Here is a 25,602-nt window from a genome sequence, read left to right on the forward strand (position 1 = left end):
CAGGAACAGAAATAGACACTGTCGAGACAAATTATCCTGCTTTCTAGGGAAAACTATATGCATTGCTAATATGCCCTCACTAAAAACACACTAGCGGTATCCGAACAGTCACACTTAGATTAAATGAAGATGGTAATGGAAAATGGGGAAATGAAGGAGGGAAGAGATCGCACTTGGGATATGCAAGTATGGCACAGCAATGATAGAGTTAGATCGACAGATATACATGATGTGCCTGCCGTTCATCGGACTAACTACACTTTAAACCGGTGACATCGTCTATCGACTTGTCGCGCGGCTGAGGATGAATACTCCAGCAATAACTGCTGCCAGGGTCACGATGGCACCTGGAAGTAGAAGCTCATTGGGTACGCCGGCGATGAACTGCTCCTCGGTGGGACGTGTTGGGTACGACTGATGGGCCTTGGGGATAAGTGGCTCCTCGGAGAGCCGCTCCTCAGCAACAACAGAACTTTTCTCTTCGACGACTTTGGCCGGAGCAGGCTGAGGGTCCAACGTTGCCGGAATTGGGGGCTGAGCGGGGTCGTGCACAAAAAGATCCACCTTATCACGATGCGAGCGACGGGCGAGACTGACGGCATCTGCCAGATCCTGATCGGTGGTGATAGAAACAGTGTCACCCTCATTGTCCAAGTAGCTCAAGGCGTAACCAGTATTGCTGAGTTTGCCCTCCTCGACGGTGGCTTCACCTCCGACGGCCTCCAGCTCGTTGCCTAACTTGGCTGTGACTTGGGCGACTAAGTCAGCGACCCCAGCGGAAGTGACAACATTGACTCTGTGCACGCGGCCGCTAGGAGCCTTGAATTTGAAGGGAAACGGAGCGCTCTCGTCGTGGTTATGGTGATGGTCGTGATATTCCGAAAGCTCATCTCCGCCGTGGTGGGACGCGGATTCGTTAGGGAGCACACTGTCGACACCCTGTCTAGGTGATTCGGGACTGAGAACGGAACGATTCGGCGCTTGGTGGCTGCCAGACACCATTGAATCGGACTCGTGATCCATTGACAACCAGAATTTGTTCCATGCGGGACCCTCATCGTCATGCGATTGCATGGAGTTAATCTTGCATCTCTGGTCAGTTGAAAGTCATAATTTTCGGAAAGACTTTGACTAACCTGCTCAAGAGTGGCATAAGTGAGCTTGAGCACATCCACCATGCCGACAATCTCGCCCGTCTCGTTCATAACAGGCAAATTCAGGTAGTGACCATCTGGAGTAGAGTCGGTTAGCCAATCTATTGCAGCCTCAGAGAAAGCGAGACCACTAACCATGCATCTTGCGGAGAGCAGCTTGGATGCTCATATCAGCAGGAGCAAAATCGGGATGTGGGGTCATCACACGGACAACACTACAAGTGGCAGGGTCCAGTCCTGGGGCAATTACACGCAAGACGATATCCTTGCTGGTGAAGATACCGGTGATTGAGCCCTGGTCCTGCACGAGCAGAGCAGTTGTGTGATGTTCCTTCATCAGAGCCGCGGCATCCCTGACAGAAGTGCGCACAGATACTGTAGTCGGAGGCATGCCATCCAGGACACTCTCGAGGGTCGGGCCGGACATTTTTGAGCGCAGTGCTTCGACGTATTGGATGATTTGCTGAGGCTGGGTGGAGCCTAGTTCTGTCTGCACACCTTCCAAGGCGTCGTAGAGTTTTCGGGAAGAGCTGTACGCACGCTCCAGCTTCTCCATCGCGTCGTAGAAGCACTTAGTAATGTCGAGGATACCAGAGATGTCCTGGTTCTCATCCATAACCGGCAGATGTCTAAAGCCCTTTCTAACCATGAGATCCAGTGCGTCCGTCGCGCTGGTGTCGGTTCTCGCACACAGGGGGTTCTTCGTCATGATCTCGGCAACAGTAATTTCGCGAGCTTTTTGGCCATTTCCGACCACACGGAACGCAAGATCCTTCGCAGTGAAAATACCAGCGATGCGATCATCATCGTCTGTGACAAGAACGCAGTCTTCTCTCTTCGCGGCCATCAGTTGTGCGGCTTCTGCGACGGTAGTGTTGGGTTTAATCTGAAGGGCCTGACTAGGCTTCAAAGCCAGCACGGTTCCTGGGGGAGCTTTGCGCGTGCGATGCGCTCTTGGAGCCTGATGCCTCTTTTTATTGAGGTCCGCCTCCATCTTGCGTCGAATAGCCTTCATAACAGCGCGTCAGAATTCATTCCTATGGCAGCAATCGCTGTTCGCTACGGGTCTGTGGGAGACCATAAACAAGGGGCTAGGAGGGAATACAAGGCCATGCAGCTAGAAATTTGTGGCCAAGGATAGGCCACCAGGGAGTACTGACCTCATCTCGCTTCGATTGGGTTTGTCTTTGCCTGCTTGCAGCACTCATGGTGGAACTTCCAACGTCGCTGGACGGTGTGTGCGTTGAAGCTGCAGTTTCTGGTCGAGGTCGCGGAATGTGGGATGTAGGACTGTTCTCAAAGTCCGGAAGTCTCCCTCTTCCGAGAGTCTTCTGGCTTGTTGTGCCCCGATAGGTTCCTCCTGCAGCCGACATGGCACTGATCGGGATGGACGGATTTCGGTGAGGGGGTATCAGAAACCGAGAGAGCTAGATTGTCAGACCTATTCGATGTATAGGTATCAGGAATCTGAGCACGAGTTACTCGAATCAATGTCAGATTCAACAGAGAAGACGAAAGAGACTGTCAGCAGAGATATACAACGTACCACTGGGGTTGAGCAGCAGACCACCAGCACGACCCAAGTACAACGAGAAAGATACGGATGAACAGGGGTTGTCTCAAAGGGAGTTCGAGGGTCAACTATTGGCTGTTAGTGAGTTAATAATAACAGCCAGAGTTGGGCAGGATAAACAATGGGTAATAACAATACGCCCCATTCACGGGAGCCGCCCTGTTGACACCACAGAGTGGTACGAGTCCTCGTCAGGAATGGTTAGGTACACCCGTGGACCGTACGTGCGTACCGTAAGACCCGTAATGCTGGGACGACCCGGCCACTAGTCTATTTTAGGCTCTCTTGACAAGAACTGGATCTGCACGTGATGATCCAATTGGTTTGTAGGATGTCAGGCCACTAATTTAGAAATGCCTTAGCACCTGAGGCACCAGCATTATCCCGTGACCGAGGCTCGCTTAAGGGCATAGGGCTTCCACACAAACCGGCACAACCTCATTCACGACTAGCGATCGAGAGCGTCCAGTGCCTTACGACAACCAAACCCGACAGCCAAGTACGCCGCCTCCCTCCCTCTACAACTCCAAATCTCTGACCGTACCTTGCAGAGAAATCCGTCAAAATGGTCAAGAAGAGGGCGAACAAGTAAGAGCGAATTTCCCTTTTCCTATGTTCAACCCAGTTGTCAAATTTGAAGATCCGCCACCGCCGAAGGAAGCGTCCTGATTTACCGCCTGTCGAGAATGTCGGCTGTATATGCGGTGGTTTTCATGGTGAAATTGAAAGAGGAGGGGAAATTTTGGACCTCAAATTCATGAGTGAATCGATCCATACTGACGTTTATTGTTCTTTCTCTACAGCGGTCGCAACAAGAACGGCCGCGGCCACGTCAAGCCCGTGCGCTGCTCCAACTGCGCTCGTTGCACTCCTAAGGACAAGGCGATCAAGAGATTCACCATCCGCAACATGGTTGAGTCCGCTGCCATCCGTACGTTCGAGCCCTTGTCAAACCCATACCATTGAAGCCGCGTCCGTAGTGCGCCGTTGAGATGATTCGGAACTGGATTGGACGGATGGAATCTCCCGGACGACGCAATCACAACTCGACGCATGAACTGGACGTGGTGGAAATGAAAGCTGATAGACAACGGAGCTGACCCGAGGCCTTCTTAACACACAGGTGATATCTCTGACGCCTCCGTTTTCACCGACTATGCCGTCCCCAAGATGTACCTGAAGCTTCAGTACTGCGTCTCCTGCGCTATCCACGGCAAGATCGTTCGGTACGCACCCTCCCGCGTTTGATTTACAGCTGGGAATCTACATGGATATGCAGCATGAAGGAAAGAATTAGGTCTTGCTAACAATCCACTACAGTGTCCGCTCCCGGGAAGGTCGTCGTAACCGTGCTCCTCCCCCGCGTATCAGGTACAACAAGGACGGCAAGAAGCTGGCTCCCCCTCAGGCCGCCAAGGCTATGTAAGGAAGGGAAAAAGAGATGATCAAATGGGATTGGTCTTAATGACTTCTGTTTTGTGACGTTTCTTTTTTCGTACAAACTTTCTTACTCGGTTCAAAATGGAATGAATGGGTTTCAGTCTGTCTTCGGGGTTCGAAATAAGGCATGACAAGGCATAATGGTCGCTCCCTGTCGCCGTGAGCAGGAGACGCAATTTAAATTAAAAAACGATTTCCAAGCCACTCGGTTGTCCCATAGGGTAACTTTGCATGAACTAGAGAAAGTCAGGGAACGAGAATAAAATGCGAGGAGACCGGTCTCTTCTACTTTAACAGTTCATCTCTTCCGCCACAAGCGCGATAATTGACTATGGTATACCGCCAGAAGACCAACACTGCCGTTTGACCCATTCACAACCGCACTAGGCTACTACAGTAGAAGCTTTGTTGCATCTTAAACGACAGGAAGTATGCATTTGCTACACGATCGACTATGCACGTCCTGAGATGCGAGGAATTCTGCATATCTAATGCCAGCCTAAGCTACCATTGATAAGTAAAACAATAAATATATCATCGTTCAAGGGTACAGATATCCCTTTTCAAAGTAATTCCCATACATATCGACGACTCCAGTCCGCCCCTTTGGCGCTGCATTGCGGACAATCTTTACTTCGCCTTTCCAATGTCCTTCGACGAACTGGGCTAAGGACAGATGAGGTGCAGAGACCGCTGTCATGGCTCTTACACTCGGACTCGGAGACACTGATCGAATAGGTTCCTCTTGGGGAGAAAGATGGGAAGATGCAGTACAGCTCATGCTCCTCCTCTCCCGATCGGCTCGGACAACTTCTTCGTACTCGAGTCTTTTTGCTCGGCGGAAGGCAGCCAGTTCTGCGACGAGGTCGACCTGTTTGGTATCAGCAACGGGCATGCTGCTTCCATCACCTTTATTGACGGTAACCGAACCCGATCGAGCATCGGCTACAGAGCCGGATACCGAACTCGACGAGCCAGTCTGCGACCGATTCCGTCGAGAATGAGCTCCACCATGCTGAAACGAATTAGATGCGAAAGACGCATCTGCCTCTGGAGACCCCGAACGCCCGGAATCTTCGTCCTCTGGTAAGAGCGTCACCTTCTCATTGAGTATAGCCATAGGAAAGTATTTCCCCAGATCATTTTCGGGTATACCACATTCATCTTCCCCGAAGAAACTAAAGTCGCCTGCGGCTGCGGACCACAGATTCTCAGAATCACGGTCGCCAGTACTGGATCTTAACGTCCCATTTTGCTGACTGATGGATTTCCACGGGCTGATCCGGGCTGGACCTGCCAGATGAGTCGTGGGAGTGATTTCAAGTACCAAGCGACGCAGAGCAAAAAGCGACCGAGATCGTTCCTGCTCAGCGTGAGCTCGGGCTCTTCCAGGGGGAAGAGAGTAGTCTGATCCCGCCAAGAGAGTAGCTAACAGGGCCTCGTTCGAACAGGCCGTTATAAATCGAATCAAGCCAGGCAGGATGTGGGAGCCTTCAGGAACATGAGACGGAACATCGGTTAACACTAAAGTCTCGAGGTGAGGGACGTGGGAAGGATGCAAATACGGAAAGCTCCCTCCCTTACCATCGCGGCGAGGTAAGCTTTGATTCTTAGGTCTTTTGGCAAGCAGTTCTTGGATCTTCTGTGCCCGAAAATCCTCAGGTGAAACTGGAGAGGCACATCGTGAAACCGGCTCAGGTGCCGCCAAATACAGACCGGATTGTCCCAGGCATGCTGGAGCTGGGCCTATGCTAGCTGTGAAAGAGTTAGGATTCACCGTTTCACTACGGTCGGCTGTCATGTTGCCATTGCTGTCCCGACGCTGGTTTGGTTCGACTACCTCGGGAGCAAAAATGGAACCCCTTCTCACCTGAGGTACAGGGTCTTCCCGGTGAGTACTTTGGAGGCACGTCTCATCTATATCACCGGCTGGGCTCGAAAGTCCGGCAATCTCAGTGGCTTCGAGCTCAAAAACAGGATGAGCTTCTGCAGATAGTTCATGAATCTCCTTTGCAGCGTCCATTTCCGCCCGGCGTTCGAGGCTACTGCTGGCTTCGTCTGGAAGCTCAGGCAGTAAGTCCCGCGTTGAGTCAGGCGCTTTAGAGGAGGTGTGAGCTGTGCAGAGAGCATGGTGAGCTCGAAGATATGTCAGGTTTTCTTTAGCGATAGACCCAAGTACTGGTATCAATTTCTCAGCCCCAGGGAATCTAGCGCGTTTCTCGGTCATAGGCGATGAAATTGTCGGTTGTCGTGTTCTCTCCAAGGTTTGGGCTGTATCAACCGTCCCAACGTCGAGGACGTGCAGTCTCGATGAAGCCAGGAGACTCGCAACGCCTTCGACTGTAAGCTGGTTGTCCGCGATGTAGAGATGTGTTATTCCTACGTGCGAAGGGTCCTCAACCCAAGAACGGCCTGTCAAGGGCTGTGTCAAAGCTTTGACAAACTGAGCATCTAAATCCGCGCGCCTGAGTAATCTATCATGAAATATGAATGATCCTCCTCTCCGGTCAACTTCATTTGTGGGGAGGCCATTAGGGACAAATGAAGCTTGCAGCAGAGATCGCACAGCCATATCGGTCAGCAGATTGTTACGCAGATCCAAGAAACGGACCCTGGTCCCAATGGCATTGGCTAAGAACTCAGCTTCACTGTCTCTCAAACCGATACCTCGGAGTTTCAGCACCTGGAGCCGGTCCAGCTGAGACAGGGAAGAAAACACCATACGATCTCGAGCAGGAGTCGTATAAGACAGGTCCAAGTACACAAGTTCTTGGAATCGCAGCAACGTCTCTGCCAGTCCCTGTGACGTTGCATTTGGTTCTCTTTCCGCCATCAGCAATCGGACGCTGTATGTCTTGAAGGCCGCTGCATCAGGCGGTTCGTGCTTGGCTGGTCTCTTCAGCGCCATCATAGCATTATGGTCAAAGAAAGGTAATTTGGATACAATCAGAGATTGAAGGCAGGGTAGAAACTCGAGGATCTCCCTCAGCCATTCTGGTCGCGGGCCGCCATATATTTCTGAGAGGGCCAGGGGCATATGAAGCGTATGGGTGAGTATTCGCACCTCAAGACGGGCATATTTCAAGGTCCTCCTGAATCGTGTCAACGCAACTAGTATCAGGCATTCTTCTGTCAGCGGAAAACCGCAGAGAGAGAGATCTGGACTCTCGAGTCTCACCATAGACCGCATCATTTTCCGTTCCAAAATGAGAGGCCGGATCACCCCAAAGGAAGGGCATGAAAAGGCCGTGCCATTTCCGACAGACGAGCGCAGCCGAGCATAGGTCGCTTGATGGAATGTAATGAGCGATTATAGACCAAGCATCTCTGGCTGTTGCAGATCGATACGATGGCGGGACGATGTCCATGTCCTGTTCAGCGTGGGGCCCGAACTGATCAGCGTTCTTTGTCTCAATCGGACTGTCAAAGGTGGCGTTGCATCTCTTGGAAGGGTCTGTTATATATAGATTCTCGGCTATGCTGCCGTGGAAAGGTCAAAACACACGTTGATGGTTTGGATGCAAAGAGCACCTCCGATCTAACGAGCGCTACTACCATGAGCAATCGACCCTCCTTTGGGCCCCTCCAGTTCACGATCGTCAGTTAGGCTGAGGCTGGCACTGGGACTCCCTCTTCGGCTCTTGGCTAGTGCTGGAATCCTGAAACACAACTACCACGGGTCTACTCCATACAGCACGATGCCATCAAAGCTTAGGCTTATCCAGGGATTGGAAACTGAGTGCCTACCACAGACATGTACCATTGTGCACTTCCAACTGATGGACGAGGTTGAAGGAGAGTATTGAAATTCTGCTTAGAATACTAGAGGTACAGGAATGAACTAGAAGGGAAGGGACATAACATCATCCGGTAAATACAATACAGTCAGGTTGACACATGACATCATGCACCACTGATTGGCGCCTCTCTCCAGTCAACATAAACATCACCAGAAGAGGGTTATCAGGAACAGATACTTTCGTATAGTCTCGTCCATTTCAATCACAGAGAATTTTGTATTCAGTTCCTGCCAAGGCCGATATGGATATCTGGCAACGGAATATCCGAATGATGCACCAAGTAGGCGAGTTTCTCGATCTCGACTCCAGCAAGTCCGACATGGTCGCCGAATTCATTGCTCTCATCCAAGCTGTACGAGAAGGTCTCATGCAAATCGACGACAATTTCCAGATCCCCGATGCTCATATCAACACCCTGTTTCTCACCAAGCTCAAATCTCGTCCGCAATGGAAGGAATGGGCAACGACCATGCTACGTGACCCGCGCATAACGGCTGCCAACTCGACCGAGCACGTAACGTTCCAGGAGCTCGCAAGCTTAGCCATCGAGCAGGAAAAGATCATTCAACAGGGAGATGTGAAAGCGCGAAACGCTTCGGATAATGCAGGTTCCGTTGCCGCGACATCCAACGTGCCAGCCAACCCACGAGCGCTTACACAGGACGAGATCAATGCGTTTGTCGTCAAGCAGATGAGCCACGACGGAAAATATTTGCCGCAGAATGGCAACATCAAGGGACACCAGAAGAGACCTAGTCAGGAGGAGATCAACGAATACGTGATACAGCAAATGCGCAAGGAACAGGAGCGAAAGACAAGGAACCGCAGTCAAAGTCAGCCAGAGCCGGAAGGACGGAATCATCGTGTACGGCCAAACACGGTACGATGTACCTTTTGCGGTGACACCCATCATCAGTCGAATAACTGCTGGCGGCGATGGAGAGTTGCTGTCGAGGCTCCACAGGGCAACTTCTTGCCGAAACGAGTCGAGTTCAAATCTCAGATTCCTGGTCAACCACCTATCTATCGGTCCGGATTTACTCTATTCTGAGCTATGTGGCATTGGTCGCACCTCAATCATCGTTATTGTTTTATTTCATTCCCACTGTTGACCGATGAGATTATGCTAGCATGGCGTTAGGGCTCTGGGTGTTTCATCTTAGCAATTTGTTGGACTTCTTTTCACTGACCTTTTGATGTAACTACATGAGTGATGAGATGACAACGGAACGGACCACAGTATATAGAGAGATAAATTATGCAGGATTAATGAATGCCATTTCATTCGAGACACAAGAATCCGAGGGTTGGACTGCTTATAGTAGACCAGCAGGTCTGTGGTAAGCCAGGGTTGGGAACCCCAGCTTCCGATTCTCCAACTCCTGAAAATGTGCATCACCCTTCAGGGCGGCGGCAACTGATGCAGCATTGCCTTTCTCGAGATCCATCTTTCGGAGTCGCGCTTGAATGGCCACACACGCATCAGCCCATGCGCAGATAGTCCCAGCCAGACCCTCGCTCAGAGAATAGGGCCGATCCGGCATACGGTAGACATATGTCGATGATTCCGGAGAGGCATTGTAAGGGGGTGTTTCCCGCGAATGGAGCAGTAGCGCAAGTGCTCTAGACAGAAAGTAGTCTCCCGTGAGCGCTGGCTGCGGTTGCTCGACAGTTGTTTTTGTCCGTTCCCCGTAATTCCGCTTCGCTATCTCCAACAACTCCTCGTCATACTCGCAGCTGTCGTGCAAAAGCAGCAATGGCCATGCATTTCCCGTGATGCCATGGCAGAGACTCCCGCCTTTCGAAAGCAGCCCTTCCTCCCAGACCCTCTCGCTCGCTAGAAAGATAGCCTTGTCCCATTCTGGTTGCCAGAAATTTGACGCAAGGTAGCGGTTCCGCCTGGCACAGCCTAAGAGAAGTAATATAGCGGGACTACCATGGCAGATTTGCACCAATGGTGATGCTCGCTGAGTGGACTGACGAGGAGGTATAGTAGTTGGGAGATGGCCATTGTTGGCAATGCATAATCTGCAAAGGCCGAGAACAGTATCTGCTATCCAAGGGAAGTAGTCGTGTGAGGTGCCGTTATTGAGCTCTTCTGTTTTGCACGCCAGTAGTACAGCTAGGATACCAGCTTTGCAAGTTAGCTACTTTACTCCGTCAATCAGTACTCGGCAATACATACTCATGCCATGGACCCTGAAACGGTCAGCACAGTGCATACGTCTGGACAGGTGAAGATGATACTCACGCTCCTAACCCGTAACGACCTTCCTGCCACGTCCACATCAGTGGCAGCGCATCACGATTTCCGTAAGCCTGGACATAGTCCCTATGGCCCTGGCGTCCAGCCTCAACTATGACTTTAATCAGATGCGGAACGGATTCGAAAACTGGCTTCAAAGCTTCCGTGCTCTTTTCATCCAGACTCAGAACTCGGATGTTCAGAATGGACCATAGCAACCCAGCGCGTCCATAGAGGACTTCATCTCCTCCCATGTTTTGATTAGCATGGGGGACGATATGACCATGTTTAAGTGCGATTGCGACCGCATCACGTAGTGTGTCGACATCAGTACCAGAAACGGCATGGCCTAGTTTGGCTGCCGCTTGAACACGCATGACAGTCGCAGCTAGCGGGCTCCCTGAACCCAGAGGAGACAATCTCCCTGGCACAAGAGGAATCTTGGGACCATGGCTTGGGATTCTCTCGGTGGCCAACTTTCGATAATCTGGGGAGCTAGGCTCCCCTTCCTCTGTTAAGGACGACGCTTGATAATCAAGTCGCAGAAAAGCGAGAGCAATCCCTACACGTAAGAGGAGTCAGTGAGTCTATACACTCCCGCGTCCGTCAACTTCGGACATAGACGACAGATATACCTAAGACGCCCATGAAAAGGCCAACCTTTCCGTCAGGTTCAGCAGGACTACCCTTTCCCACCAATTCAGCCCCGCGGCGGGTAGAGGAACGTAGTTCCGTCAATGCATTGAGTAGATTCGTTTGGTTTATCTCAATCGGCTCAAGTGTGTTTTTATAGAACTGCGGAGCTTCTACCGGACTCATTTTAGATACTGCCGGGTATGATGTCCTGATGCTTCAAGATGAATTTGAAGGTAGGCACAGGGAAAATAATCGAGCCCAAACTCTGGGTAAGGAAGATGCAGGAGCCCATGGCCCCTCATACCATGAGCCAGTCGTCATAGAATGGGGTTGAGCTAATCATGATGCTGAACATAAAAGTACCTAAGTATGCATACCTAAGGTTACAGCAGCACTTGGGTATGCGAACTCTAAGTATTGCGGTACACGATTGGCCTGAAAGTTTGCAGGATCCATAGATCTACATCAGCTCTGCAGCCTGAGTCATGACCTGTCTCAAGCCATTTTCTTTGCTCAACTTGAAGAGTGTGGATTGACAGTTGGACTGCAGATATCCTTGCGAGGAGACTGCCCATTCATATTGAGAATCGGGCCTGTAACATATTCAACAACTGCATCGGCACCATGCCCCGTAGGCTCCCCCAGAATATATATTGGGAGTTGTTGAGCTACAGCATCTTGACCACGCCACACACAGCATTGATGATCCTTGATTATCCATGTAGAAAGATCTTTATCCCACGAACTTGAATCTTGTCTTCTTGAAGGTTGCTTATCAGCCTGAAAGATATACCACAGTAGCCCTCGATATAGAAAGACTGAGACCGGATTAACAATGTCCCGCTGACTCAGCAAATATAGTGCGGGACGACGATTTCTCTGCTGCGTTCACATCATTCCGGACTCCAGAATACACGGCTGGTCCTTGAAGTGCCGCTTCAACGACTCGCTGGACACTTGGGTGAATTTATTATTATTATTAGAAAGTCAGTGCTTCTATAATCGGTAATGTGATTGCCACAGCTCCTCCTCCAGTCGAGCTTGTCTACATGAAAGGCAGTCTGCTCTATCACAATGCCCATTCTGTCTTATTCCCTTGCAGTCTGCCTCTGCAGGCTCGATCATTTATCCGTTCCGTGACCATTTGTGGTCTGTATAGTTGCTCAGTCGACTAATATGGTAAATAGTCTCGTGACCGGCCGTGACCGGCCGAGGACGCCATCATGCCTGCTATTCATGGAGATTTACTGGCTGCGGTGATGGCGACCGATAGAGACATCCCAGCCAATATCACTCCGCGGCAGGTCACTCTAAGAGACCGGGTCACTGTTGCGACCCTAGTGCCTATTTCATCAGCCGATGATGTGCCTCCCTCCTTGATGCGCTATCTGTCTGATCAGTTGAACAAAGAGATTGCCAAGGGTGACACCTATGCCATGGTTGATCCCATCCCGCTGGAGCAGTTTGCGACGTATTGGTTTTTCAACTTTGGCGCCATCATGCTACTAGGCGACATTAAGAGTGTGTATGAAATGAAGGCCATGGAAAGGGCTGGCGCGGATTGGACCAAGACCTGCTTGGGCAGCTTCAATATCCGACCAAATTACCCTGGACGTAGTAGTCATGTCTGCAATGGCATGTTTCTTGTGACAGATGCGGCGCGCAATCGTGGTGTTGGTCGATTGATGGGCGAGGGATATCTTGAATGGGCTCCTAAACTGGTCAGTATGAACTCTACTTGAGCAGATCGGTGATATCGTGCTCCTGCGAAAGCACTACCCACTTGTCAGGAGAGCTGGGATAAGAGTTCGAAAGAGTCTGACTGTAGACAGGGTTACACATATGCCGTCTTCAACCTGGTTTATGAGAGCAACGTGGCGTCTTGTCGCATTTGGGATGCTCTTGGCTTTAAGCGGATCGGTAAGGTGCCAAATGCTGGCAAGGTACTCTCCAGTCCCGGTGAATATGTCGATGCAATTATCTATGGGCGCGACTTGAGTTCTGAAGGCGATGATTCATTCACGCAAGATCGCTTCGACAAGATCCGATATTATCTCAAGCATTCTAAATACCCTAGAGGTGCCGATCGAGCCGAGAAGAGTCGGCTGAGAAGTGCAGCTACCCACTACAAGCTTATAGAGGGGAAGGATGGCGACTCGGACAAGCTGATGCTGAAAGACAAAGAGGTCGTGTCAGATCCCCAGCAACAATACGAGATTGCTCGAACTATTCATCTCAAGCAGCACGCTGGAATCAATAAGACGACTGCAGCCATCGCGGTGAAATATCACTGGGTCAGGATCAAAGAGACCGTCAGTCGAGTCATTCGAGACTGTCCCCAATGCAAAGAGACGCTCAAACTGCCACCCAGTAACGGTATGCTAATTCACGACGGCGCTGTATCCATGGAGAAGTTGAGCGTGCACGAGAATGAGACGAGCTTGTCGACACCGAGCACCGTGGAAACCACACAGTTAATGGACAATACCTCACTCGATCCTCATCAAAACCACAATCCGTTTGCTCAAACACACCCACAGGTCATTCAAGGAGCTGTAGATTCCATCACCGACTATACAACTATGCCTCTCGATCCGCAAATCATTGACATAAACCAGCAACTGTCACGATTCCATTCCCACGATGGCTTGGGTCACCATCCCCATGACGGCTTAGGTCACCACTCCCATGATGGCATGCCTGACCCATACACACATGGCCATCATAGCTTATCCCACTCGAACTTTGAAGACGCCGTACGGCATCACACAGCGCATGACTACCATATGATGGTTGAGGACGCTTCTGATACAGATGCTGCTGTGGTGTTACGCCAGGAAGCGCTCGGTCTCGTGCCTCCGCAAGTACACGAAGTTCATCATGATCATGACTTATTGTCGAAGTACGAATACGTTGGACAGCCGGATGATGAGTTGGATTTCAGCTAAGGTTACTTTTTTTTTTGATTCTGAGTTTAATGGCGTTGGAGCGTTTGGGGTCAAGCTTGCATAGGTTATTACCCGGTGTGGTCATAGATACCTGTAAATATAATCGGAACATTGTGATACCAGATTTACTCAAAGCAAAGCTTAGATTCAGTGAACAATGATATAATTTCTTATTCAATTTCACATCAATATTGTTGTAATATGTTACCTGGCGAGGGGTAAAATAGCCATCAAATCCATAGGGTTGCGGAGCGAGCCTTGATTGGCCACCGCCTCAGTTTGGCGACGGGGGTTTCGATGAGGAGCTTTGGGAAATTTTGGTCGAGAGCACCCCGGAGCTGTCAATCTTGAGATTGCTCAGGACACTGACTACCGATCTTCACGTTTTCTTGAGCCATCACTACCTTCTTCGCCCCCTTGTCTTTTGCTCTTTTGACGACCACACGTTTTATTGCCCAGCAAGATGGCCTTCGCAGGCCAAGCACCCACCATCATTGTGCTGAAGGAGGGTCCGTAGCCGCATCGAACCCCGTCATTTGTCCGTCTGAACTAGAACTTACTGACGACCCTGCTCTTGTTTTTTAGGCACGGATACCTCTCAGGGAAAGGGCCAGATTCTTTCGAATATCAATGCCTGTATCGCAGTGCAATCTACGATCAAGAGCACTCTCGGACCGTACGGAGGAGACCTGTTGCTCGTTGACGGCAACGGCAAGCAGACAATCACCAACGATGGAGCGACAGTAATGAAAGTACGTTTTTATCTGAGCCATACATATCAGACACATATTTGCTTGAAGAGCATGACTGATCGCATCTGGCAACAGCTTCTGGATATCGTCCACCCCGCCGCTCGCATTCTCACCGATATTGCGCGATCCCAAGACGCCGAAGTTGGCGACGGAACAACATCGGTCGTCGTCTTGGCTGGCGAGATTCTAAAAGAAGTCCGGGACCTTGTGGAGCAAGGCGTCAGTTCACAGACCATCATCAAGGGTCTACGGAAAGCGAGCGCTGTGGCCGTCAACAAGGTGAAGGAGATTGCCGTGGATATCCTCGATACGGCGGGCAGCGAGGAGAAGAAGTACGAGACGCTGCGGAGGCTCGCTGGTACGGCGATGAACAGCAAGCTGATCAAGCGTAATTCGGAGTTTTTCACCAAGAGTAAGTTGCTCTTTTTTCTGTCTGATGCTCTGGCGGAATGGGACGTGGTGGGGCGATGGCTGACACTGGTGATGTAGTGGTCGTGGATGCCGTGCTGTCGCTTGACCAGGACGATCTGAACGAGAAGTTGATCGGTGTCAAGAAGGTTACCGGTGGTGGCCTTCAGGAGTCCCTCTTCGTCAACGGTGTGGCTTTCAAGAAGACCTTCTCCTACGCCGGTTTCGAGCAGCAGCCCAAGTCGTTCAAGAACCCCAAGATCGTGTGCTTGAACGTGGAGCTCGAGTTGAAGAGTGAGAAGGACAACGCGGAGGTCCGAGTTGAGCAGGTTTCCGAGTATCAGGCCATCGTCGATGCCGAGTGGCAGATCATCTTCAACAAGCTCGAGGCCATCTACAAGACCGGCGCCAAGGTTGTTCTCAGCAAACTGCCTATTGGTGATTTGGCCACGCAGTACGTTTGAAATGCACGCTCTACGTTGTTGACGGTACTCTCAACTAATGTCTACGCTGTCTACAGGTACTTCGCTGATCGGGACATCTTCTGTGCGGGTCGTGTTTCTGCGGACGATATGGACCGGGTGTGCCAGGCAACCGGTGCGGCGACGCAGTCGACATGCAGCGATATCCAGGACCGTCATCTGGGTACCTGCGGCTCTTTCGAAGAGCGCCAAATTGGTGGCGAGCGTTACAACATCTTTTCCGAGTGCCCCGGTGCCAAGACCTGCACGCTCGTGCTGCGTGGAGGAGCCGAGCAGTTCATTGCGGAAGTCGAACGGAGTCTGCACGATGCCATCATGATTGTGAAGCGTGCTCTCCGCCACACAACCATCGTTGCCGGTGGTGGTGCCTGCGAGATGGCGGTGTCGTATTACCTGCATGACTTCGCCCAGAACGATCCCTCCAAGCAGCAGGCCGTCATCCGGGCGTTTGCCAAGGCACTGGAAGTGATTCCCCGTCAACTCTGCGACAACGCTGGTTTCGATGCCACCGACATTCTGAACCGACTGCGTGTGGAGCACCGCAAGGAGAATACCTGGGCTGGTGTGGACTTTGACAACGAGGGTGTTCGGGACAACATGGCCGCCTTTGTGTGGGAACCCAGTCTGGTCAAGGTCAACGCTATCCAGGCCGCTGTCGAAGCCGCCTGCTTGATCCTTAGTGTAGACGAGACAATAAGTAAGTTGACTCTGGCTATCTCGTGTGGAGATTCCTACTGATCAAAACCCTTTCTCTTGCGAACAGAGAACGAAGAATCTCAGCAGCCACAGGCGCCGGGGCGCGGTCTTCCCCCGGAGCTGCCCAGCGCGCCCTTGGAGCAGGACGTGGACGCGGCATGCCCAGAGGGGGCCGGTGAAACAACAATGACTCGAGGTGACCTCTACGACAATGGTAGACAGCCCTGGAAAATGTGATTTATGTGGATAGTGGTTGTGTGGTTATGTATGGAGGATGCTGAAGCTATGGACGTGCTAGAACTTAGCTATTACAGTATTTTTCTTACAATTGGACGTCAAATTCAACCAAATGATAAAGCAACGGGCAGATCTGACATGAATCATTGTTCCGTGAATCGCTGTGGGCACGCATCTTTATATTCCACTCTGCAACCAACCCATACGATAGAGATATCATAAGGCTGAAATTCATGGAGGCTAACCCTTCGGCCTGTCCGAGTCGGGGAAGATCATGGTTCATGGATTCGCCAGTCTAAGATGTAGCGTTAGAAGGGATAGTCTGTCCAACCCTTGATTTAACAAATTCTGGACACTCGGATTTAATTAAATATTAAATAACGATATGAGGATATGCATGACAAATTGCTGGTGGACGGGGCTGGCTGAGCGCTAAGCCATTGCTCATTCTTGGGTTCTCGGGGATGCCGAGGAATATGGATACCCCCTCAGGTAAGGTACAGTTCAGTAAACAATTGATTGAAGGATGAGGTGAGAATAACTACAAGTAAAATGAGATTTATTACTGACAATTATGATATTATTAAGGTCGTACAACCACGGTGGTTGGAGTAATTGTCATTAATAATAGGTAGACTATATTCTCCAGAGATCACTGAGTGGAATCATTTCTTTGGCGCCTCCGGAGTAAGTCTTCGTCATGTCACAAATTAATCTCTAGATCCATAGTTCTTTTACTGTATCATCGTCGGCTGTCTCCACTTGTTGTCTGGTTCCGATCTGCTCTTTTTATCTTTTTATCTTTAGCTTTCGAATTGTTTGCTGCTGCCTCCACCACCACCATCGCATCTCGTGTCTGACTTGCCCATCTCCTTCCTGCAAGTCTGCAACCACCGAACGCTGAACTGCGCCATCTCTCGTTCCAGAACAGCGTGTGATTCGTCTCATCTCACTTCTCCATTCATCACGTCTTCACTCTTGCTGCCTAATCTCCCTCGTGCCGGTGTACTTTTCTTTTCGCTCGCCAGGAATGTCCTACTATCCGCCTTATTCTGGCCCGCCGGGCTACCCCCCACCACAGCAGCAACAGCAGCAGCAGTACTCGTATCCTCCTAATTACGGATCTCCACAGCCTCATCAGTAAGAGTCTTCTCGAAGCCTTCCACAGGAGCTGATGTTTTCGTTGACTGACCATCAAAAGACAAATGCAGCATCATCATCACCAACAATCTTCCTACGGCGGCGGTTACCCCGGCCAAGCTTACCGCGAGCAACATCCTCCTCCGAATCCTTACGGGTATGGCCAGCCCTCCCCTCAGCCTGGTTACGGCGCGCCTCCTCCACACAATGGTTACAGTGTATGTCCTCATCAGTGAAGATCACTGTGAAAAGATGCAAGTGTGGCTGACTTTGTGTGCAGCAACCGCCGTCGGGATACGGCCAGCCGCCGCCACCGACTGGAAACGCGGTGTATGGTGGAAGACAGCCTGGTATGTGATCGCGTTTGGTGCAGAAAGAAATGCATCCGCTTTGGAAAGTGTCAGTATGCGGCCGCTGACATCTGCAACACAGGCATGAACCAGTATCAGAACCCCTACTCGCACGGCCACCAGGGTGGTCCACCACCACCACCTACTGATCCGGTCGCGTTCGGACATGGGGCTCCTCAGGGATACAATTTCCAGTACTCTCGGTGCACCGGTAAGCGCAAGGCCTTGCTGATTGGAATCAACTATTTCGGGCAGAAGGGCCAGCTGCGTGGTTGTATCAACGATGTCAAGAACATGTCGACGTATTTGAACCAGAATTTTGGCTACGCCCGCGAGGACATGGTGCTGTTGACGGACGATCAGCAGAACCCCATGAGCCAGCCTACGAAGGCTAACATCCTGCGGGCCATGCATTGGTTGGTCAAGGATGCGCAGCCGAATGATTCGCTCTTTTTCCACTACTCAGGTGAGACCGTGCTTCTACCGGTGCTTCTCAGACGCAAACTGATATTTTGTAGGTCATGGTGGTCAGACTCCGGACTTGGATGGCGACGAGGAAGACGGATACGATGAAGTCATCTACCCTGTCGACTTTCGACAAGCCGGCCACATCGTGGACGACGAGATGCACCGGATCATGGTCCGCCCACTACGCCCGGGAGTACGCTTGACCGCAATCTTCGACTCGTGTCACTCGGGCTCCGCCTTGGACCTCCCTTACATTTACTCGACACAGGGTATCCTCAAGGAGCCCAACCTGGCCAAGGAGGCCGGACAAGGGCTGCTGGGAGTGGTCTCGGCCTACGCGCGCGGCGACATGGGCGGTATGGTGTCCACCGCGGTTGGGCTCTTGAAACGCGCCACCAAGGGCGACGAGGCCTACACGCGCAGCAAGCAGACCAAGACCAGCCCGGCGGACGTCATCATGTGGTCCGGCAGCAAGGACAGCCAGACCAGCCAGGACGCCCAGATCGCCGGCCAGGCCACCGGCGCCATGTCCTGGGCGTTCATCACCGCTCTCCGCAAGAACCCCCAGCAAAGCTATGTACAGTTACTGAACAGTATCCGGGATGAGTTGGCGACCAAGTACTCGCAGAAGCCGCAGCTGAGCTGCAGTCATCCATTGGGTAAGCAGTAGTCCTTGTGTTGGGTTTCAGATCTGAAGGGACACATCTCTAACGGAAGTAATGATATTTAGATACGAACCTTCTCTACGTCATGTAAAAAAGTTACGCATAATGACGCTGTAATCTCGCTCGGTTTGCATGGGAGAAAAATGAGAAAAGGCGAGTTGCCTACTGATTGCTGATTCTCAAAGTATCCCGTTGTCATTCTCTTCATTGCTTGTTTGCTTTCACTTGCGATGGAGTATTTCTTCAGTACATGGAAACCTGGACTGTAACCTGCTTGTTCCCTGCATAGTCTGGTTCACTAGCTTGGAGACCCTGCAAGGGGATGGCTTATGCAGATGCATTTGTAAATGATTTCATGGTCCTAGTATATCATCTATCTATTGTTTCAAAATCATGATAGAAACTTTTGTCATGACGTGACATTGCGGACTTCATGCACGATTTCGGCAAGTTAGAGGAGATTCAGAGAGATCCTTCCAAAGATCGTCGTGGTGTCCATGACCCGAGTCAGTCGGTTCAGATCGGCCTGAAACTGCTGGGGACATCACAGTGCCAATTCGCTGATCCCCAGGCCCGATTTGCCCATTTGGCTGCGATCAGACGTCACTGGGACAACGGGAGCCCAGGGATCTCTTTGACGAGGAGGAAGTCCAGTGGAGCAGATAGCATGGACTACTGGGAGTGGATGCCACCGGTTGTAGCGAACAGATAGGAAACAAGCCGCAATCTACCATCTTTGAGGGGCATTGACGACTGTCCGCGAAAACGATGCACTGAACGTTTCTTTGCCCTTGCGCTGCGACGCGGCAATGATGCCAGTTCGGTCTGTCACGGGCGTCGCATTGATGATCTTATCGAATTCCTCGTCGTCGCTAGCTGTTGATCCGGACTCGGCGTCTGAATCTTCCACGGGCGTCGGGTCCGGTCGAGTGATCTTCTCGGGTTGGGGCTTGTCCGGGATGGAAGGATTCTGGAAGGATTTCGAGTTGAGGATTTTGGCACGGATCTCGGCCATTTGGGCTTCGTCTTCAGAGTCGTCTGAGATGGCGTAGGGGTCTCGTTCCTCCTCCGCTTCTTCTTCGTCCTCACCCTCTTCGTCCTCCTCGTCGTCTTCTGCGTCTGATTCGGTTGGTGCAGCTCGTCTGTTTGTATTTCCTACCGTCCACATATCGTCGGCACCGCCCTCTGCGCGATTCTCCTCGTACTCCCGCTCAATCTTGGCCAACCACTCTTCCTCCGCTTTCTTGATGTCCTCCTCCGTCGCACAGGCAGCGTATCGTTTCAACAGCGCCGAGTTGATCTCGAGGAAAGCTTCGCCGTAATTGAAGTGTTTGAGGACCTCTCGCGCCCAGTCTTCATGCCCACAGATGCAGAAGCAGGCTGCTAACGCTTCGACGCAGTTTAACCGCCAGGGCCGTCCATAATTGACTGTGTTGGCTGCAATGAGATATGGTACTGTAAATCAAAAAAAAATCATCAGCTCTGCAGAAGCAAGAAGTGTAATCGCGAACAAGACGCAAAACACTTACACAGTCTTTCGCACCGGCCACCGATTCGCGACCAAGGGACTTCCTTGACCCTCACCCAGGAACACTCTACCACTGCAGCTCCGAACTGCTCTAATAGTTCACGATCGGCCGGGGAGAGAATCTTCTTTGCATTTGGCCTGGAAAGCTGCTCCGTTAGTGTCGCCATCATTGGAGGCGAGGAAAGAAGACCTACGAGATTACCACCCCGGCAAACTTCTGGCCGATCGCCAGTTCTCGCATCAACCCGAAGTGCATCAGCCTCTTTCCAGAGCATCGCTTCGGATCGCAGTGTCCTAAATCCCAGCAGGCGGCTTTGAAGGCAGGCCTGTTTGTAGCCGAACCATCGTCGTCATCGCGGGTACTGCGCGTGGGCGGGGTTGGAGGAGAATTTCTTGCCTCCTCGGGAGAAGTTGTCTTTCTTGTGACGGACCATTATTTGCGTTAGCTTGTTCAATAGTAATGTAAAAGAATATATCGTCAGAAATCAGTATGTGGAAGCAAGAGTGATGGATGTAGGAGATATGATTTGAGAAATTCTACCAACGGAGGCAAGACGCCGATGAGGGCGCCACACGTGGAGCTCTGCCGGCGGAACTAACAATCATAGAGTACCGCACCCTCTCTCCATCGTCAGCCAGCACCAGGCAGTCAAGAATTGTCGGTACTCCAGTTCATCAAAACATACTAGCTAGCTTTTACCGTCTGTGCAGTGTGTCCAGCTTGGCTACTACTTGGACTTGTCGCTGTCCCCCCTCTCACTTTTCCTTCCTCTTCCTTCTTCAGTCGTCATCCTGGAGGCAGCATCGGCACGTATGGCAGCTAGGGACCGCTATGGTGCCTACGCTGATGTCGGGCTCACACCGCTGCAACGAGCCATTCGTACGTCTCGAATCGTCCTTTAGGGCAGTAGCCATCTGGACTGACTGTTGATGATCGATAGGAAATGCCTGTGATTTTTCTCTCTACGAGCCCAACCTCGCCCTGAACCTCGAGGTTGCGGACCTGATCAACTCCAAAAAAGGCAATGCGTGAGTCGCCGGTCGGAATCCTGGTTCACACGTACGGGGCGCATTCTTATCAGTTACAGTCCTCGAGAGGCAGCGTTTGAGATTGTCCGCCTGATCAATTCCCGGAATCAAAATGTCGCATTGCTGGCGTTAGCGGTAGGTGATTTCGTTGGCTGGCGGACAGGAGCTGGTGCGGGGGCTGACCACGGTTGCTTGTGAATAGCTCCTCGACATGTGCGTCAAAAATTGCGGTTATCCATTCCACCTCCAAGTCAGTACAAAGGAGTTTCTCAATGAGTTGGTGCGTCGTTTTCCAGAAAGACCGCCAATGCAGCCCTCCCGGGTGCAGCACCGGATCCTGGAGTCAATCGAAGAATGGCGGCAGACTATTTGCCAGACATCGCGGTACAAGGAGGATCTGGGCCATATTCGCGACATGCACCGCCTGCTGTTATACAAGGGCTACATGTTTCCTGAGATCCGTCATGAGGATGCCGCCGTCCTGAATCCAAGCGACGTACGTCCTTACCTTCCTGGTTCCCAGCGTATGGCCTGAGTAGGACTGACATTTGCTGGACAATAGAATCTGCGTTCGGCTGAGGAGATGGAGGAGGAAGAGCGGGAAGCACAATCGGCGAAGCTGCAGGAGTTGATCCGCCGAGGCACGCCAGCAGACCTGCAGGAAGCCAATCGGCTGATGAAGGTGATGGCCGGTTTTGACACACGACACAAGACCGACTACCGGGCCAAGGCAGCTGAGGAAGTGGCTAAGGTGCAGCAGAAGGCTAAGATTTTGGAGGAGATGCTACAGAGCCACAAGCCGGGCGATCGGATTGCTGAAGGCGACGTGTTTGAGGTGAGGGTTTGCGCCTGGCGACTGAACGTCTGCGGCCACTAATTCGAACAGGAACTTGCGAGTGCACTTCAAAGTGCTCATCCGAAGATTCAGAAGATGTGCGAGGAAGAGTCGGATGACCCTGAGGCTGTTCATAAACTGCTGGAGATCAATGACAGCATCCACCGCACCATTGAACGCTACAAGTTGGTTAAGAAGGGTGACTACGATGCGGCATCCAAAATTCCCAAGGGTACTCTAGGTACTACGACGGGGTCTCGAAGAACGCAAATAACGAACTTTCCTTGATCGACTTCGACCCGGAGCCGAGCTCGAACGGCAATGCTCCGCTAGCGGCCGGGGGCAGCTCCTTGGAGAATGACCTGCTTGGCTTGTCAATAGAGGAGCCACTCCCCGCTGGAAGTATCTCGTTGGGACCTGGTTAGTCCGTTGAGGAACAGGATGGTGTTAAGATTTGACGTCTGACGATAGACATAGGAAATATGGCTACGTCTGCCAACCCACCGCTACAACAAGCCCCTGCAGGATTCAAGCCTACTTACGATATCATGGCTTCGTTCAATTCATCCCGACCGGTCTCGCAGTCGTCGACGCCGGCTCCCCGGCCACCTCAGCAACCGACTGCGACCCCGACACCGCCGCCCCCTGCGAGCGATCCTTTTGCAGCTCTTGTGTCCGCAAGCCCCGGACCTCCAGTCCATTCCCGTCCGGAGCTTCTTCGACTCAGTCACCCGCAGCTGCTTCGTCGTCTCTCCTCGACTTGGTGGGAGCTGGTCCTCCTACCACCGCAGCTGCCAGTGGTAGCAGCGCCAAGGCACAAGACGACGACGAGTGGAACTTTGCTTCCTCGCTGCCGGAGAGCAACGCCCTCCCTACTACTAATAAGGTGCAAGTGTTGAACTCGTCTTTACGGATTGAGTTCGTCGCACGGCGGCATCCCAGCCAGCCCCGGCAGATCCACGTGGTAGCCCTGTTCTCGAACACCACCGGCCAACCGCTGAACGAGCTGCACTTTCAGGTGGCCGTAGAGAAGGTTAGTCCCATCACTTACGAATCAACGACAAAATCATGCTAAAAGCGCTACAGGCTTATACATTGCAGCTCCGGCCGCAGTCTGGACGTGATATCGGACCGCTGCAGCAGAATGGCGTCCAGCAGGAAATGTTACTCGACGGAGTGGACGCAGGCAAGGGCAATTCGGTCAAAATTCGGTTTAGAGTGTCGTACAGGGTAGGCGTTGAGAGGAAAGAAGAACAAGGGATGGTGCCGCCATTGGGAATTGCCTAGGGAATGGAGATGATGGCCAGCAAGTTGTAATGGATATCCCCAATATGTTTTTTCTGTGTGCTTTCCGTGGTCTCGGCTATTTGAGAGCTGTGACGCTCGATGGTCCGATTCCACCTGCAAGCATTGATTGTCCATATTTCTTTTCTCTTGTTTTTGGCTGATTGAGCAGTCTTTTCTCCCGCCGTTCTCTTTCTTTCATGCCAATAGAATTGAGAGCAGACTGTTGGTTGCTGAGATTTAGCGGTATACCGGTATAGTCGGTTGGTTACAGTGTTGTTTTACTTGTCTTCTGGCATTACTAGCAGTGATAGTACCTATAGACGAGGGCCAAGGACCTATGAGTAGGTAACGCCGAGATTCCCCGTGCCCGGTTACGAGGCGAAGATAGATACCGTCTTTCTAGCCGTAAGGCTGAGGTCCAGTCTGCCCTTGCGCACAAGCCTCCTAGCCGGCTAAAGGCAGTTTTGGCAGACTGGCACTCATACCTCAAACCACTGGAAATACTCCATCGAAGCGAGAGGGCCAGCTGTGGCGGTGGCACAGACCCGATCTTTTGTTTCGGCCGTGCCTCGGGTGGGACGCGACGGACTTCGGAAAACTGGAGGTTGCGAGCCGCGAGCATGAAAGTAAGCCAGGAAGTGGACCTATCTTGCGGAGCGGAACCATGAGAAATGGTCGACTTTCGAGAAGTCACAGGTATTGGTGCCTACAGCGCCAGCTACAGGACGATAAGGGAAAGAAGAGTGAGCCCGCGAATAGCCTACAGCTGATAACCTGATAACGGCCACCCCGACAGAGCGTCTGGAGGGTTTTCCTCGGGTGGCGAATCGGACGGTTCAGTCCAACCACGGATGGAAGATGGGAGGGACCGTGACAAGCGAACGAGGTGGGCTGATCTAGTAGCAGTACTTCCCTTGAAGGTGGCTTGCAGATATTTGCAGATCATGGCATCAAATCAATATGAAACTGAACAGCCTGCATAGCGTAACGGCTTGAGATCATCATGCATGAGACTGATGCAGGTACATACGTAGCTCAGATGACGGTGAATCGGCGAGTTAACGGTCTCTTGAGGGTACCTTTTACCTAGACTGATTGCGCGGTTGATCTGCCGAGTTTAGTAGCCAGCCTAGGATGGATGTACTGGATACTCATCATCAGAGTTAAGACGAGCTCGAGCGAATGCAGCAAGTAGGTTGACTTCATTGAGAGTACGATGTGGAGTCATGGAGATTCCATAGGAGGAAGGTATAGAAGAGGAGTGGGATTGGTACCGTGAATGGAGCGAGACTGATCCATGTCTGAAGCTGTTCAAATCGAACTGCCATATTGGGAAAGATCGGTCCCGATCCGGAAGCGGGTGGGGGTGACTGTAAGTCACGTGATATTATGCAGCACAGCATCAGGCAGCTAGAACCGCGTAAAGCCGACGCAGATCCGGAAAAGTTTCCATCATCTGGTTGCTTCATACGATTGATTGCTGGTCGGTGGGTCTCCTATTTACTTTGCACTATCTCCATCTCCATCACAGTTTTGTCATTTGTATGGTTGGAAATGATCGCTCGCAAGATTGCCTCACCCTGAACCCCCGGGGATACTCCGTAGTCCGTACTTCGTAGGGGCTTCGGAAACTATGCGAGCATTTCCCCCATCAACCATTCAGCACATTCTCTCTCATTTCTTAGAGTTTGCTCCAATCCGTCGTCTACTTGGCAGGCTCGAATGCTCAATGAGATTGGACTATTGATTGCTCTTGACCGTTAGGACTAGACTAGCGGGTACCTTATGGCCAACAGGGCAGTCAGCAAAAGTCTCATACTGCGAAACTGAGTGTAGTCTTACAGAGTACCTTTTCACACTCCAGGCAGTATGCACAGGTACCATCGAAGGTCGTATGGGTTGGCCAGGTTGGTCTAGAGTCTAGACTCG

The 25,602-nt window shown here is 51.6% G+C and overlaps 11 protein-coding genes across 11 annotated transcripts; 6 read left to right on the forward strand and 5 right to left on the reverse strand.

Annotated features, from left to right (window-relative positions):
• Nucleotides 1–35: 35 nt before the first annotated feature.
• Nucleotides 36–2,631, reverse strand: P174DRAFT_441896 (CBS and PB1 domain protein). The gene is made up of 4 exons (XM_024827452.1): nucleotides 2,315–2,631; nucleotides 1,290–2,163; nucleotides 1,137–1,231; nucleotides 36–1,083 (listed from the first exon to the last, which is right to left on the reverse strand). The coding sequence occupies exons 1-4, from the start codon at nucleotides 2,360–2,362 to the stop codon at nucleotides 280–282; spliced, it is 1,821 nt and encodes a 606-aa protein (XP_024683192.1). The 5' UTR covers nucleotides 2,363–2,631; the 3' UTR covers nucleotides 36–279.
• A 661-nt stretch (nucleotides 2,632–3,292) lies between these two features.
• Nucleotides 3,293–4,591, forward strand: P174DRAFT_390070 (40S ribosomal protein eS26; the record flags this gene model as incomplete). The annotated part of the gene is made up of 4 exons (XM_024823470.1): nucleotides 3,293–3,315; nucleotides 3,531–3,658; nucleotides 3,851–3,953; nucleotides 4,048–4,591. The coding sequence occupies 4 exons, from the start codon at nucleotides 3,293–3,295 to the stop codon at nucleotides 4,151–4,153; spliced, it is 360 nt and encodes a 119-aa protein (XP_024683193.1). The 3' UTR covers nucleotides 4,154–4,591.
• Nucleotides 4,592–4,708: 117 nt separating this feature from the next.
• On the reverse strand, nucleotides 4,709–7,535 carry P174DRAFT_390072 (leucine rich repeat protein; the record flags this gene model as incomplete). The annotated part of the gene is made up of 2 exons (XM_024823471.1): nucleotides 4,709–7,278; nucleotides 7,346–7,535. 2 exons carry the CDS (start codon nucleotides 7,533–7,535, stop codon nucleotides 4,709–4,711), a joined length of 2,760 nt encoding a protein of 919 aa, XP_024683194.1.
• A 570-nt stretch (nucleotides 7,536–8,105) lies between these two features.
• On the forward strand, nucleotides 8,106–9,265 carry P174DRAFT_441899 (uncharacterized protein). Its single transcript, XM_024827453.1, has one exon. The coding sequence runs from the start codon at nucleotides 8,209–8,211 to the stop codon at nucleotides 9,016–9,018; it is 810 nt and encodes a 269-aa protein (XP_024683195.1). The 5' UTR covers nucleotides 8,106–8,208; the 3' UTR covers nucleotides 9,019–9,265.
• Nucleotides 9,266–9,283: 18 nt separating this feature from the next.
• Nucleotides 9,284–11,031, reverse strand: P174DRAFT_421136 (lanthionine synthetase C family protein; the record flags this gene model as incomplete). The annotated part of the gene is made up of 4 exons (XM_024824926.1): nucleotides 9,284–10,101; nucleotides 10,153–10,166; nucleotides 10,219–10,774; nucleotides 10,848–11,031. 4 exons carry the CDS (start codon nucleotides 11,029–11,031, stop codon nucleotides 9,284–9,286), a joined length of 1,572 nt encoding a protein of 523 aa, XP_024683196.1.
• Nucleotides 11,032–11,774: 743 nt separating this feature from the next.
• P174DRAFT_451464 (putative histone acetyltransferase Spt10) lies at nucleotides 11,775–13,945 on the forward strand. Its single transcript, XM_024829009.1, has 2 exons — nucleotides 11,775–12,569; nucleotides 12,681–13,945. The coding sequence occupies exons 1-2, from the start codon at nucleotides 12,072–12,074 to the stop codon at nucleotides 13,794–13,796; spliced, it is 1,614 nt and encodes a 537-aa protein (XP_024683197.1). The 5' UTR covers nucleotides 11,775–12,071; the 3' UTR covers nucleotides 13,797–13,945.
• Nucleotides 13,946–14,136: 191 nt separating this feature from the next.
• On the forward strand, nucleotides 14,137–16,810 carry P174DRAFT_504314 (chaperonin-containing T-complex subunit CCT7). The gene is made up of 6 exons (XM_024831202.1): nucleotides 14,137–14,305; nucleotides 14,382–14,548; nucleotides 14,624–14,960; nucleotides 15,038–15,410; nucleotides 15,477–16,135; nucleotides 16,202–16,810. The coding sequence occupies exons 1-6, from the start codon at nucleotides 14,260–14,262 to the stop codon at nucleotides 16,369–16,371; spliced, it is 1,752 nt and encodes a 583-aa protein (XP_024683198.1). The 5' UTR covers nucleotides 14,137–14,259; the 3' UTR covers nucleotides 16,372–16,810.
• P174DRAFT_441902 (uncharacterized protein) lies at nucleotides 16,223–16,810 on the reverse strand. The gene has a single exon (XM_024827454.1). It carries the CDS (start codon nucleotides 16,652–16,654, stop codon nucleotides 16,457–16,459), a length of 198 nt encoding a protein of 65 aa, XP_024683199.1. The 5' UTR covers nucleotides 16,655–16,810; the 3' UTR covers nucleotides 16,223–16,456.
• Nucleotides 16,811–17,448: 638 nt separating this feature from the next.
• On the forward strand, nucleotides 17,449–19,256 carry P174DRAFT_188260 (Metacaspase-1A). Its single transcript, XM_024821274.1, has 5 exons — nucleotides 17,449–17,729; nucleotides 17,792–17,861; nucleotides 17,944–18,327; nucleotides 18,380–18,988; nucleotides 19,060–19,256. Exons 1-5 carry the CDS (start codon nucleotides 17,577–17,579, stop codon nucleotides 19,083–19,085), a joined length of 1,242 nt encoding a protein of 413 aa, XP_024683200.1. The 5' UTR covers nucleotides 17,449–17,576; the 3' UTR covers nucleotides 19,086–19,256.
• A 465-nt stretch (nucleotides 19,257–19,721) lies between these two features.
• P174DRAFT_421140 (ribosome biogenesis TSR3 family protein) lies at nucleotides 19,722–21,128 on the reverse strand (the record flags this gene model as incomplete). The annotated part of the gene is made up of 4 exons (XM_024824927.1): nucleotides 19,722–20,449; nucleotides 20,524–20,660; nucleotides 20,717–20,937; nucleotides 21,123–21,128. The coding sequence occupies 4 exons, from the start codon at nucleotides 21,126–21,128 to the stop codon at nucleotides 19,722–19,724; spliced, it is 1,092 nt and encodes a 363-aa protein (XP_024683201.1).
• A 15-nt stretch (nucleotides 21,129–21,143) lies between these two features.
• P174DRAFT_441904 (VHS domain protein) lies at nucleotides 21,144–23,988 on the forward strand. Its single transcript, XM_024827455.1, has 10 exons — nucleotides 21,144–21,402; nucleotides 21,464–21,551; nucleotides 21,611–21,686; nucleotides 21,754–22,047; nucleotides 22,114–22,386; nucleotides 22,438–22,640; nucleotides 22,697–22,806; nucleotides 22,864–23,059; nucleotides 23,083–23,419; nucleotides 23,473–23,988. The coding sequence occupies exons 1-10, from the start codon at nucleotides 21,336–21,338 to the stop codon at nucleotides 23,671–23,673; spliced, it is 1,845 nt and encodes a 614-aa protein (XP_024683202.1). The 5' UTR covers nucleotides 21,144–21,335; the 3' UTR covers nucleotides 23,674–23,988.
• The last annotated feature ends 1,614 nt before the right edge of the window (nucleotides 23,989–25,602 follow it).

The sequence above is a fragment of the Aspergillus novofumigatus genome, assembly GCF_002847465.1.
Source record: "Aspergillus novofumigatus IBT 16806 chromosome Unknown P174scaffold_4, whole genome shotgun sequence".
Taxonomy (NCBI): Eukaryota; Fungi; Ascomycota; class Eurotiomycetes; order Eurotiales; family Aspergillaceae; genus Aspergillus; species Aspergillus novofumigatus.

What these genes read in the sequence shown, in the direction of transcription:
- P174DRAFT_441896 (XM_024827452.1), bottom strand. Translation starts at nt 2,362, where the DNA reads ATGAGTGCTGCAAGCAGGCAAAGACAAACCCAATCGAAGCGAGATGAG. An exon ending in CCCAATCGAAGCGAGATGAG is followed by an intron (nt 2,164 to 2,314) that starts GTCAGTACTCCC and finishes GCTGTTATGAAG; the next exon opens with GCTATTCGACGCAAGATGGA. An exon ending in CTTATGCCACTCTTGAGCAG is followed by an intron (nt 1,084 to 1,136) that starts GTTAGTCAAAGT and finishes CAGAGATGCAAG; the next exon opens with ATTAACTCCATGCAATCGCA.
- P174DRAFT_441899 (XM_024827453.1), top strand. Translation starts at nt 8,209, where the DNA reads ATGGATATCTGGCAACGGAATATCCGAATGATGCACCAAGTAGGCGAG.
- P174DRAFT_441902 (XM_024827454.1), bottom strand. Translation starts at nt 16,654, where the DNA reads ATGAACCATGATCTTCCCCGACTCGGACAGGCCGAAGGGTTAGCCTCC.
- P174DRAFT_504314 (XM_024831202.1), top strand. Translation starts at nt 14,260, where the DNA reads ATGGCCTTCGCAGGCCAAGCACCCACCATCATTGTGCTGAAGGAGG. An exon ending in ATGGAGCGACAGTAATGAAA is followed by an intron (nt 14,549 to 14,623) that starts GTACGTTTTTAT and finishes ATCTGGCAACAG; the next exon opens with CTTCTGGATATCGTCCACCC. An exon ending in ATTGGTGATTTGGCCACGCA is followed by an intron (nt 15,411 to 15,476) that starts GTACGTTTGAAA and finishes CGCTGTCTACAG; the next exon opens with GTACTTCGCTGATCGGGACA.
- P174DRAFT_441904 (XM_024827455.1), top strand. Translation starts at nt 21,336, where the DNA reads ATGGCAGCTAGGGACCGCTATGGTGCCTACGCTGATGTCGGGCTCACA. An exon ending in AACTCCAAAAAAGGCAATGC is followed by an intron (nt 21,552 to 21,610) that starts GTGAGTCGCCGG and finishes TATCAGTTACAG; the next exon opens with TCCTCGAGAGGCAGCGTTTG. An exon ending in AAGTATCTCGTTGGGACCTG is followed by an intron (nt 22,807 to 22,863) that starts GTTAGTCCGTTG and finishes CGATAGACATAG; the next exon opens with GAAATATGGCTACGTCTGCC.
- P174DRAFT_188260 (XM_024821274.1), top strand. Translation starts at nt 17,577, where the DNA reads ATGCAGCATCATCATCACCAACAATCTTCCTACGGCGGCGGTTACCCC. An exon ending in GCTCTTTTTCCACTACTCAG is followed by an intron (nt 18,328 to 18,379) that starts GTGAGACCGTGC and finishes GATATTTTGTAG; the next exon opens with GTCATGGTGGTCAGACTCCG. An exon ending in GAGCTGCAGTCATCCATTGG is followed by an intron (nt 18,989 to 19,059) that starts GTAAGCAGTAGT and finishes AATGATATTTAG; the next exon opens with ATACGAACCTTCTCTACGTC.
- P174DRAFT_451464 (XM_024829009.1), top strand. Translation starts at nt 12,072, where the DNA reads ATGCCTGCTATTCATGGAGATTTACTGGCTGCGGTGATGGCGACCGAT. An exon ending in TTGAATGGGCTCCTAAACTG is followed by an intron (nt 12,570 to 12,680) that starts GTCAGTATGAAC and finishes GACTGTAGACAG; the next exon opens with GGTTACACATATGCCGTCTT.